Source organism: Dipodomys spectabilis, unplaced genomic scaffold (genome assembly GCF_019054845.1).
Source record: "Dipodomys spectabilis isolate Male_0828 unplaced genomic scaffold, ASM1905484v1 ptg000179l, whole genome shotgun sequence".
NCBI classification, from domain to species: Eukaryota; Metazoa; Chordata; class Mammalia; order Rodentia; family Heteromyidae; genus Dipodomys; species Dipodomys spectabilis.
In genome coordinates, this window is record NW_024870856.1 from 345,657 (window position 1) to 359,467 (window position 13,811).

General features: G+C 34.1%; 1 protein-coding gene across 1 annotated transcript in view; it reads left to right on the forward strand.

Moving 5' to 3' along the window:
* The first annotated feature begins 3,260 nt into the window (after positions 1-3,260).
* The window catches only part of Cdh18 (cadherin 18), a 213,375-nt gene continuing 202,824 nt past the window's right edge, over positions 3,261-13,811 (forward strand). The window contains exon 1 of the mRNA XM_042695205.1: positions 3,261-3,729. Coding sequence (XP_042551139.1) covers positions 3,502-3,729 — 228 coding nt within the window. The 5' untranslated portion in view covers positions 3,261-3,501. The remainder of the gene's footprint in view (positions 3,730-13,811) is intronic.

Here is a 13,811-nt window from a genome sequence, read left to right on the forward strand (position 1 = left end):
ACCGTATAGAGGGCTTACAATTACATGGGCAAGATAATGAGTACATTTCTTTTTTAAATTTTTTATTGTGAAAATACTGTACAGAGGGGTTACAATTACGTTGTTGCCTCCTCCTTTGTTTCCCCTTCCTATCCCTTCCCATCTCCCACCTCCACCTCCCGCCCCACCCCCGCCAAAGTTTTAAAGTTCGTTTTTCAACATAATGACTTGTACATCTCATTGTTGCAATGGGTCCACCTGTATCCCTATTTAAACAATTTGTTTTTTCCCTTCCCCTCCACAAATTATACCAACATCAAATACAGTGAAAGCAGGGGTTATACCGTGGAGGAGGGACATACAAAGCAACAAAGAAGTCATCTTATAAATATGTTAGAAATAATCTCATGGAAGAAAAAACATTTGAATACTTACCTTAGGGTTCATTTCACCTAACATCAACTTAAAAACTGCTGAGGATTCTTAAGGATCAGATTAGGGGAGATGTAGGAACTAGTGAAGTTAGTTCAGTATCCCTGCATCATTTCATTGAGCAGTTGGACTCTGTTACCAATGCTGAACCTGACACATACGTTCATTTTAATATTGTTGGCATTTCCGTTTTTCCTACTATGGGAAAAGCGTTCTAGAAGCCAAACAGGAAGTTATGTTTATACATCTGTCTAAGTAAATGAAACTATCTTTTGAAGCACAGTGATGACACCCATTCACAGACATAATTGTCCTAATAGTTGGTAGACCAATTATTCATATATAGTTTAACATTGATTTATGTTGTTTAAGCATGACACATAAGAGCAACATGTTGAAGAAAAGTCTCTTTCTGATTATCTACAATGCATTCTAAATTTAATTTTCGGAGCCTTTCACTCATGAATTATGCTTTGTGCAATAAATTAGCATCAAGGACAAAATGTTAATTCAATTTGAAAAAAATCACACTAAATGGTGCTCAATATTAAGATAACAACACCTTCTTCATAGTCAACAGCTTGGATTCTAAGAAGAAAGGCTAAATTAAATTTTATTTTTTAAATTCCTGGCTTGAAAAGTTAGGATATACTGGCAAGAGAAAACAAACATCAATATAAAATCATGCAAACAAAGTGTTGTTATGTCTACTGGAAAATAAATTGAAAGCAGTTATGATATGTAGTCTCTGTAAATATGTATGTTGAACTTGAAAAAATTAGGTGATTCCATTGCCTATAACCTGGTTGGAATGAACATGAATGGTATTGCTTTGTATGCATGTGAGAAATAATTTTGAACCATTTTAAGTTCAGTTAAAACCATTTCTGTACTTTTACAAAATATTGAAATACTTGAATGTTATGATTGCCATATTATTCTAATATTAAGATGATCTTAAGGATGAGTCATTGACTGAGGATCATTACTTCTCTTTGTTATAGAGAAAGATGTCATTGGAGAAGATTTCTATTCTTAATTATATAAACATTCTTTAATAAATAGGAGAAAGAATCCTGCTCTCTATTAGTATACTATCAATTATGCTTCCAAGTCCACCTACCTTGTTCTGGACCTGGCTGCCGTCCCTTAGCTCTTCAGCTCAAGGCTAATTCTGCATCCAAAACTTTATCAGATGAAATGCCATATTTTGAAACTATAAATATATGTAAAATGAAAATAAAATTTAAGCAAAGCTATAAAAATTGCTTTAAATGAGTTACTAATACAAAAATAATTATTACTTGTTTATACTAAATGGTGCTCAATTTTAATTTATTATTCAATTGCACAAAACCTAAGTCAGATTTCAGCATTTCTGATCTAAAACTCAAAGCATTTTTTTTTTACTTTTGTCACTTATGCCACTATTACTTTCCTTTATTCTTTTCTTTTCCCTTTCCTTTTTGGGGAGGAAGGGGGGAAATTTGAAGATTTTGTTTAATGTGTGAAGATCTGACATTTCTGTGCCACTTGAAAGCAAGAGCGTAATCATAATTAATTCCTTTGCTGTTTCTTTTAAAACTGTTTCCATTGTCTTTAAGTAGTTGTACAGGAGGTGCCATTGAACAAAGCAGTTTACAAATGCAGTGCATATTGATCACGCATTGTTTTCAACATTCTCACCCAAACCTTCCAATTTACTCCTTCCCTCACTTTTCTTAATTTTATAGGATATTTATGCATTTTTGCCATTTAATAATGAAGTTTATGTATAAAATGGACTTAGCCTGTGTCACTCCTCAATATTCACCCTCTGTTGACCCATTCCTCACTTTATTTCCTTAATTATGTGGTGTACACAATGACTGTATTCATGACTGTACTCTTTCCCCGCCACCCTCTTATTCAGGTGTTTATTCTTTTACACCCCTCCTCTGACCTCACCCCCTCTCCTGCCAATACCCATTTCTTGGTGCTTATGTTGTTGGGCTGCAACTTAATCTTTCTGAAGAATTATGCTATTTGGACTCTCAATGGAATAGATTATTCTTCAGTTGATTCATTTATAAACACTTGCTTACCACCCAGTGTGTTCAGTTACAGTTTTATGGGCATATTCTGGGCCTCACAAATGAGAGAAACCATGCAGCCTGTGTTGGAGATAAGTTGGTTTGGGTTGAAGTCTGGGAATCATGCTTGCTAGGCAAATGCTCTATCACTGGAGCCATTGTGACAAATAATTTTTCCACTCATCATTTTCAAGGCATGTTTTAGTTTTATGCTCAGCTGGGGTTGGACTGTGATCTTTCTACCTGTGCTCCCCTGTGTCATCGAAATGTCAGGTGGACCTCACTGTACACATCCACTGTGCTTCCTCAGAGATTAGAGAGGAAAGTGGGTGTCACCACACCCACTCATGCCAGGAATGGTCTCAAACTACAATCCTTTGCTCTCTACCTCTCAAGTTGCTAATGTTACAGTTTTTAGCCATCATTTCTAACTCCTTTACTTCTTCCTTTACATAACTGCTAGAATTACATATAGTCAAATTACGGTGACATAATACCAAAGCATGGAAAGCTTTTACTTTTACCACATCATAAAAAATCAGACTGTAAATATGAATGGATGTATGCATATATGTATGTAGTTGAGAGTACAAGGAGGAAGTACTGTAAAATATTTTCATATGTATTAATGACATTTCTGAAAGAACATATTTTTTCTTTTCCTATCAGCCTCACACTGAAAAATATTACGATTTGCATTTAGAGCAAATAGTTAAGTTTAATATTATTTATAATGTATTCAATTTTCTCTCTTTCCATTAGGTAGAAAATGATCACTTGGATTCATCTGCTGTAAAGTACTGGAATCAAGAAACTCTACAGCTCTGTTTCTCAAAGTGCTTCAGGATGTAAATATAATCTGACCTTTCCCCGATGGGCAGTTAAATCATGGACATACAAAACGATTTACTTTGGACTGTCCTTTCCAAAGATGCTGTGGCTCCTCTCTTGAATGCTCACTAAGCATTTGTAGCTGACAAGGAAAGAAGGACGCGGTGAACTGGAAAGCTATCTTAAAATGAAAATTACGAGCACATCTTGCATCTGTCCAGTCCTAGTGTGTCTCTGTTTTGTGCAGAGGTGTTATGGAACTTCTCACCACAGCTCCATCAAAGTGACCAGAAACCAGACCAAACACATTGAAGGCGAAACAGAAGTCCACCATCGTCCCAAGAGGGGATGGGTTTGGAATCAGTTCTTTGTTTTAGAAGAACATATGGGACCAGATCCTCAATATGTTGGAAAGGTAAGTTTGTCTCTCTGTGTAATTTTGTTTCCATTTGGTTCCATTTGCTTGGATACCCTCTCTTGAGATGTTATATAGGATGTGGTTGAAGTTGGAATGCAATGAACTGATTTCTTTTAGCAACATAGTGCCATTTTCTCTTTATAGACTAGGAAGACTATGGGGCATACATGATGTCATACCATTTTATCTGTATTATCTTGGAGGTACATTTGAATGTCCACTCTCATATTACTGTTTATGACATTCAATTTCTTGGTGGTCCAAATTGAGGTAAAAAAAATCTATGATGTCATTATATGCATACAAATATACATATATACATCTATATCTATAAAATCAGTATCCATATCATCTATATCATCAAATCTATCTATCTATCTATCTATCTATCTATCTATCTATCTATCTATCTATCAATCAATGAGAGGTGTGTTTGCAAATCAGCTTTTAAAACACATGGATATTTTTCCAATCTCAGAATTAATTTCCACAAAATAATTGCTGTCTTGTTATAAATGTAGTGGCAATCTACATCAGACTTATATATCTTGACAACCTCTCAAAAGGAAAGATTTGATAAGTGATCAATAATTTCAGATCAGTTGCCTTTTTCTTAACTATCCAAACAGGAAAAGAGAATGGTAGAGCTTATCTTAAGGAAATCCAGTGGGATGGCTGACCCTTGTGTCCTCTCAGCTCTTGAAGAGAGCTTCTTTTCTAACATGGTTCCACTCCATTCTGTTTAATTAATGGTCTTGGAAGCAGCTGAACTGTAGATTTGCTTCATACTTATGGGAAAAACATTGAGCCTTGCAATGAAATCACTATGACTGCAGCCTCCGTGGCTTCCATCTCCCTCATTGTTTATTTTCATTTTATTGCCATTACTAAAAAAGAAAGGAAAAAATGAGAGAAGTATTCTATCCATCCAAGCACAGTGTTTCCCTAGTATGTAGGCAGAGCCAGGCACAAGCCATCTGTCCAGCTCCGGTCCAGCAAGGAGCTGGGCAGCAGCCACACTTCCCACACAAGACAGAAGCCTTGCAGTCCAAATTAGAGAACACAGTCAAAGGTCTGTGTTTCTCTTTTGTTTGCCTACAGGGATGAGAAAAAGGACTCACCTTTACTGTACACCCTTTCCTCTGTAATGTGTTCCATTCAATATGTAAAAACAAAGAAATTAAAGTTAAAGGGATTGACTAGAAAATTATTTGGTTTTGAACTTCAGAATCCTTCACTGTAATCATGTTAATTCTTGAAAAGGAAAAACAAATAAAATGAAAAAAAACTAACAAAGATAATGGTTCTTTGGAGATAAACCAAAACTATTTGATTAAAATATTTAATTGCACATATTTATTTTCATTTTAATTTAACTCAGTAAATTAAAAAATATGAGAAATAGAAAAAAATTCAGAAAACTTCCTATCTCCTATAAACATACCTATTTTAACTAAAGATAAAAACTTAATCAGAATTTTCATACAATTCACTTTCTTGGTATTTGGGTGAAAATGAGCTTGTGGTTGAGAACTGCTTCCTCTCTGGCCCTTGTTTATAATACTAAAGTCCATCAGTATTGCAAATAAAGGGTCCCCTTCTAGACAACGGGATTGTCTATAAAACTGAAATACCAATAAATATAATTTGCATTTTTAAGTAAAAGTATAGTCACTTACTTATAATTTTCCTATGACTATTTTTCATGCCACAGTGACAGAACTAAGGATTTGCAAAGCCCACAATCCTAAAAATATTCAGCACTGATCATACATGGAATACTTATTCCCAGAATAAGTATAATAATTATCTCAGAAACAGGTTCTGAGTGCTTACCTTTTTTGTGTGTTTGTGTACCAGACCTGCGGCTTAAATTCAGGTCCTGGGTATGAACATTTTTTGCTCAAGGGTAGAACTCTATCACTTGAGCAACAGCTCCACTTCTGGCTTTATAGTAGCTAATTAATTGGACATAAACTTCTTATGGAATTGTTTTTTGCCTTAATTGGTTTTGAACCTCAATCTCAGATCTCACTCTCCTTAAGAGCCAGGATGTTAGGCATTTGCTCCAGGCACCAGGCTGACACTTTCATCTTTAAACACTTGGATTCTACCTCATTTCTTTTATTTATTGATTTTATTTATTGTCTTTAAGTAGTTCTGCAAATGAGTTGCAATTCACCAGAGCAGTTTATGAATAGAGATCATCCTGATAAATATCACCCTTCCCAACATTCTCACACCCTCCCAACCCACCCCTTCCTTTACTCATCTTAATTTCAGTTTATGTATCAATTTTTTAATTTTTGTAATTTAACAAAGAATTTTATGTGCATAGTGCATCTTGATCTATGTCACCTCTATCCCACTTCTTAGTAAAGATTAAATGCAGAAAAAGCACCATAGCTATGAAGATGGATAGCCATATCAATGGTCGTGACAAATATTTGAATTGATTAAAACAAATGATCTGTAGTCAATCAGTGCCTTCATTGAAAAGAAAGGTTTGGGCCATCTTTCCTATCTTCAGAGATGTACCTATCCTTCTCCTGAAGTTAAAATTGATGTAATGTTGGAAAGAAAAACTTGTGCACTGTGTTTATCATGTATACAGATATATTGCTCCAAAATAAGCTTCTGATCCACAGATAAATATCTGGAATTTTAGTAGAAATCCCTAGACTCCCCTCCCATAGATATTGCAGTATTTTACACTTTCATCAATAATAAGGACAAGGGGCCATTTCCATAGTATACTGGTAGATTTGTTGGGGAAAGTTCAAGTTTAGAAACATGATGGTATCATTGTGTACTTTTAAGTTGCATTTCTTTATTCTGAGTGAAATGACAATCTTTTCTTATTTTGAGAAAATATAGTTTACTTGTTGGCTTCATTTTATTTTATTAGTTATTTTACTAGTGGTTCTTTACATATGCTAGTTCTTAATCAGCATATTTGAAAGTCACTTTCTGCATTTGACCTTGTAAGCAATGTTTTGGCTAATACAAATTTGTGCATTTAATATATTAAGTCAACGTTTTTAAAGCTGTATATTTGAAATGTATTTTTGTTTGATGTGAATTCTTAAATTTGAGAGCATTTAATTTCCAAATTACTGACAGTAGAAATTTGAAAATAACAACTATTCAATAAAAAGCAATATTGTAAAAGTAGAATTCTTAGATTAGAAGGCATAATTTAGTGTAAACATGTTAGAGGCCAAAAGAAGAATTGAAGGCGTTATTCCTATATTTGGCAGTAGAACATATCATGCATGTGCAGTTGCAATTACACAGTGTTTTGAGTCTTAATCATAATAATCTGGAACAGTTGTCTATATGCATAAGATACTTCACCTATTATCAACCTTTCAATTGTTATGTTTTTGCTCACTTAGACATTTTGTTCCATAAATGCATCATAGGTGACTTGTTTAGCTTCTCCAACATTTTATTTTATGGAAAAAGGAAACTGGTATATTCCAGAACACTTTTATGTGTCCTTGTTTATATTGTATGATTTAACAATAAAAGGGAGCAGATATAAAAATTATACCTAGGAGACAGGAGACCATAAAGTATACTTTAAACTAAAAACTAAAATAGTCTATTTACGATTTTACCATAGACTTTTGGCTACACTGACCTTATAATTTAATTTGACTTAGAAATGTTTCATCAGAATAAACAAATGAATGATATTACTGTGTTCTCTTTTCTGTATTTATGGAATAACCGGATAAAACATTTAGGATTTTCTCCTAGATGCATTGCAGAGATTTTGTGTGCATCAATGAAGAATGTTATATGCTTTCATCCTTTTCTCTGCCTACAGTTCCCTGGAATGTGTTTGATGAGTGTAGAGTGAAAATAATTGTTACCAATTTAATTTATTAAGCAACAGCAACAACAAATACACAGTTGAGAAAGAAGGAATTCTGTCAGCTTCAGGAAATTAGAATTCATGTTGCTGAATTCCTCACTTAAAAGGAAGCAGTGATGCTCAGAAATGCAAAAAGTAACTTCTTTCTGTTTCTGCTATTTGTTATGGCATTATCAAAGAACATGACTTAAGATTTCTTCCTATAGTTTAAATGAAATCATTTTCTAGTACATAGAGCATAAAATTCTCCCTCATTACTGTGATTACTGCAATTTTTCTATATTTTTCTTTACTTCTAAGAAAACTGTTAAGTCTCTCTTAATATTATGTACCATATTTCCAAATTAACTCTGTAATTTACAGGCGATAGAGGAAATAGATTATGTAAAACATTGGGAATTCAGCTATTCAGAAAAAAATTAACTTTCACATCAAGGAATTTATATTGTCAAGATAATAATTTTATGCAAATTTTTATCATAACTCCCTTGAATTTGGAAATGATATATTAAAACATTTTATAGAAATGAAAACATGATAACATGGTTTCATGTGAACTCCATTATGAATCAATGTTAATGTAGATATAGAATATTTCCCATAGTCCTATATAAATATATCTGGTTAGATCCAGAGATGTAAGCAAATGGGGGAAAGAAACAAGTTTGCTTTGATGTATATTGCATTGTATATTACTGTGAAATGACTTAGAAGCTTTTTCTTTTCTTTGGTGCCAGCCCTAGAGCTTGAACTCAGGGCTTGCACATTGTTCTTTACCTTTTTGACTGAAGGCTATTCTGCCATTTGAGACACAGCCCCACATGACTTTTTGGTAAATTGGAGATAAAATTTTCAGAGACTTCATATATTACCTGTGATTAAATAATGCTGCAATGAACATGGTTGTGCTGGTAGCTTAATGCAGCCTTGTTTGTGGTCATTTGGGTAAATGCCACTGATTGCTGTTTTAGAGGGGAGCTCTGTGTTTAGACTTTTGAGGAACCTCCATACTGCTTCCCAGAGTTGTTAAACAAATGTACATTCCTCAGCAACAGTGCAGTAGTGGTCTCTTTTGACCATATCCTTGACAGCATCAGTTATTGTTAGTTATCTTGATAATGGCCACTCTAACTGGGTGAGGTGGAATCACAATGTTGTCTTGATTGGCATTGCTTATATGGCCAGAGATGTTGAGTTTCTTCACTTATCTTTTGGCCATTCTTATTTCCTCTTCAGAGAAGTCTCTCTTTAAGTCTTTAGCCCATTTATCCATAGTGTTGTTGTTTCATTGAGAATTTGCCTTTTGGGGGTCTAATCTTTTGAGCTCCAAGTATATTTTAGATATGAGGCCGTTAGTAGATGAGTAGATCATGAAGATGTGGAAATATATTCTTCTTCCATAGCAAAGAATGGCAGTGCCTCATTTGTAAGGAAATGGAAAGACTTGGAACAATTTATATTAAGTGAAATAACCCAGACCCAAAGAAACATATGCTGCCTGGTTTTTCTCATCTATAATAGCTAGAATATGTCTAGGATATTCTTTTTTTTTATTATCAAGGTGGTGTACAGAGGAGTTACAGTTACATAAGTAAGGTAATGAGTACATTTCTTGTCAAAATTAATGTCCTTTCCCTACTCCTCAACTCCCCCACCCAAGTTTAACAGATCGTTTCCACCATATTGTTTTGTGAGTATCGCTTTTGCATTGGTTCACTTCTTGTCCTTTGTCTCGCCATTCTGTTGTTCCCTCCCTTCCCTAATTCAAATAAACATATATACAATGTCAGGTTACCAAAATCAAATACAGTGACAACAGGGGATATACCATAAGGGGAAGAACATACAAAAGAAACAAGAAATCACATAGTAAATTAAACAACAACAACAAAAATATATTGTATCCATGTCTTGGAGTTCTTTTCCACTTAGAATCATCTTACATGGTCATATGTACATAGCTATTGAGTTATCATGCTCATCTGCTAAGATTATCTTAGACATATACTAATTATTGCAAATAAGGGAAACCATAGGACCTATGTTTCTGGGTCTGGCTTACTTCACTTAGTATAATTTTTTCCAAGTCTTTCTATTTCCTTTCAAATGGGGCAGTCTCATTCTTTCTGATGGAAGAATAGAATTTATATACATATATATATATATATATGTATATATATATATGTATATAACACATTTTCTTTATTTATTCATCTACTGAGGGGCATCTGGGTTGGTTTCATATAGAGAAGCTAACTAGTTCAAACTAGTTCAATAGTTATGTGCACATGTGCATACAAAATGGTACTTATCGAAAAGAACTCGAAGAAATGGAAAGAAAAGGTTTTGTGTGATTTTGTTGTTGTGTGGTTTGTAGTTTTTTCTTTCTTTTATTCCCTTTTTTCTTTAATCCCTGTGGTCACTGGTTTTGGTTTTGTTTTGTTTTGTTTGTTTTTCTTTAAAGTTTCTATACCTTTTGTTTTGTATATAAGTTTATCGGATTTGGGGAAGAGAAAGGGAATCACAGAAACAATGGGACAAAGGATGAACCAATGCAACAGTGATACTTCCTAGACACTATATTGGAAACTAATTTTATAAGTTGGGAGGAGGAGAATTGGCGGGGGAAGGAGAAAATGAGGAAGCGGTAACACTGTTAAAAATGAAATGTACTCATCATGGACTTGTGGATCTGTAGCCCCTTCATACATCACATTTACAATAGAACTAAAAAAATTAGTTTCACACACTTTTCTGCCTGAGCTGGTACAAATCAAACCATAACCTTCATCCCTCAGCCTCCTGAATAGCTAAGATTGTAGGCATGAGACATTACCACCCTATCTTTAGAAGCTTTAAAAAAATAAGATAGAGTTTCATTAAGATTAATTAAATTCTCAGAAACAAATGAGCTTTTATTTGAATTATTTAATAACCATGCATTAGTTTATTTCCTTATTGTATAATGTCAATAGATTTTGAAGTCTTTCAGTGCAACATGATATATACAATGCAGACACCACATACCAATGTATTCATACTGTGCAATATCTATAATTATTAATACCTTCTTCCCCAGTTGTCCTGTATGATTGTGTGTTTTCCAAGGTGATCCTTCACAAGGGATTTTATTTTTTGTTTTGTTTTGTTTTCATTTGTTTTAATTTTACTGTAACCACTATGTATAGAACAAGAGTAAGAAAAATAAATTCATGAGGTGTTTAAGTCCAGAGTCTCAATAGTTCCTAATTTTCAGGTGATGAAGGAACAAATTTTGCCTCAGGGTCTGTGTCTAGTGTATTTTCCCTAGAAGCGCTGGGTTCAGGCTGCTCCTTGGGAATGATTCTCTGTCACAGTGTCTCTTTTCCTTCATCCTCTGGCAGATAATTGTCTGCCATTGCTTTTAGCTTACTTATACTCTATTCTGAATGTTAATGTATACATAACTTTTTATAGTCATAGTAACAGAAATGTCTTTTCCAGATTTATCTGATTTTTATGCTCATAAATTGCCTGAGGTTTGTCATTGTACAAAAGCAAGATCTGAATTAGATAATACTTTTAGTATTCCTTCTGCATAAAAGAGCAGTGTGCTTTAACTTTCTTTAACTTCAATACTTTCATGCCAATGTAAAGTTGAAAATCAAAAATAACGTAAAACATATTTCAAAATCATTGTTGCTTTACCCTAGCTATAGATATGTGTTCTCAAGTGAAGATTTAATCATGGGTATTACATTATTCTCTAAGTATCAGTAGACTTTTATTCAATTAATTAATTAATTAATTTAGTATGCAATTGCACTGGACTCCATATTAAATAAAAACATGAAGTTTTATAGTGAACAATAGAGGACTTCAGTTTTATTATGTTTCAGTAAGAAATCAAACATCCATAGAAATCATAGATTGAAATATCTTCAGTTCCTGCTCTCCATTATTTCTTATAATTCTTCATACACATTATTATTATTTTTTTGTTGGGTCTGGTCATGGGACCTGAACTCTGTGCCTGGACACTGTCCCTCAGCTCTTCAGCTCAAGGCTAGCGCTCTACCACTTGAGCCACAGCGCCACTTCCAGCTTTTTTCTTTTTGCTTATGTGGTGCTGAGGAATCGAACCCAGGGCATCATGCATGCAATGCAAGTGCTCTACCACTGAGCCACCTTCCCAGCCCCCATACATTATTTTTAAGGGTATCATATACTTTATAGCACACTATGTGATGAGACCTTTTTTATATTACAAATAAAAACAAAGTAAATATAAATTAAATGTATACTAATTTAATTATGACCTATAGCTTGCATTGTTTGGAAATATTGTGTAATTACCCTTGATTTTATTTGACAAAGTGATATATATGTATATGTTTGTATGTATATGTGTATATATATATTCATTTCTTCAAAACTATTGATCATTTTGCTGAGTATCGTATTGAACAAAGTAGCAATATTAAGGGATGTTATTATTACACACACATCCACACTGTTGAAAATTCAAGATTAGTTGTGATGTAAACTAAAAAGGATTTGGACTTATTGCAAATATTAAAGTCTTTGAGGAAGAGAAAATTGATGTTGGCACTTTTCTTGTATTCAAATAATGTACATTATTCTTGCTCATATTGTTTGCTTTTAGTGTTAAGCATTAGTTTCTGTGTCCCAAGTCATGGCTTAGTTGATTACCTAACTGTCTGTAATTAAGTCAGAGTTTAAGTAATTTAAGCAAAACAAGACAAAACTCATCAAGAATGAAAGCAGATGTGGAGTGCTGCTTCCAGGGTGGTCTGTGGGCATGCAAGCTGGCACTAAAGAAAGATGCAGAACTTTAAAATCTAAGCGGGAGGTGCCTGCTAAAGAACAACCATGGGGAAACTTGTCTTGATTGGGTGACTGAAGCAACCAATAAGCTTTGAGGGAAAATATGAATTTCTCACTCAGAACTGGATTCTGAGAAATACGGGGGTTAAGGGAAATTAGAAACAAGGGATACTTTGTGAGTCTTAAGTTAAAGTTCTGGAGAGGCACTAAAATATCAGTAGACCAAAGACGGAATCTCAAGGAGGAAGAAGTGTACAACAAAATCTGATACTTTAGTGAGAAAAATACATAAGAATCATATTGTCACGATTATTTTTTTAAGTTTTTTTTTTCAATTTTTTTTATTGTGAAAATACCGTACAGAGGGGTTACAATTCCATGAGCAAGGTAATGAATATATTTCTTAGCAACCATTGTTGCCTCCTCCTTTGATTTTCCCTTATCTCCAGTTAATCACCCAAATAAAGCATGTGGCAGTGGCTCAAATGGTAAAGAGCTTGCCTTGAGTTGAAGAGCTTAGGGACAGTGCCCAGGTCCAGAGTTCAAGCACCACAACTGACCAAAAATTAAAAATAATAATAATAATAAGCCGGGCACTGGTGGCTCACGCCTGTAATCCTAGCAACTCAGGAGGCTGGATCCCAGGATCAAGGTTCAAAGCCAGCCCAAGCAGGAAAGTCCGTGAGACTCTTATATCCAATAAACAACTAGAAAACCGGAAGTGGCACTGTGGCTCAAGTGGTCGAGCGCTGGCCTTGAGCTGAAGAGCTGAGGGACAGTGCTCAGGCCGAGTTCAAGCCCCACGACCGACCAAAAAAATAAATAAATAAATATATAAATAAATAAATGGGAAGAAATTTATTACCTTGCATGCCTGGAGAGTAGCATAGACTTCTAGTGTTGAATAATCATAGATATGAGTTTCATATTTTAATAAGTTCCCTAAAGCTAAAAACAATGAAATCACACGTATATGAAGTTCTACTCACAAGATTCTTTAGATAAGAGTTTCTAAGAGCCATTATAAAACAATTGCATTATTTGAAACACGGAATTGGGAGATTTTAAGTGACATATAGTTGTAAATCCTCTCATTTCTGGGTAGTAGCTTCGCTCTCTGTGAGAGTCTTAGGGTATAAAATGCTCTGGATCCATTATCTAAAGTAAGAAATAAAGCATAAATTGAGACAAATGTATTACATTATGGACACATACATCCTCTGAATCTTATTGGATGATGCTAGAGTCATAATGTTAAGAGTGATAATATGTCAGTAACCAAAATCTTGGATGTATGAATTATTTAAAGTGGTAGAATTTGTAAAAGTAAGTTTAAGTTAGTGCTACTCAACAAACTTTCTTCATTGGT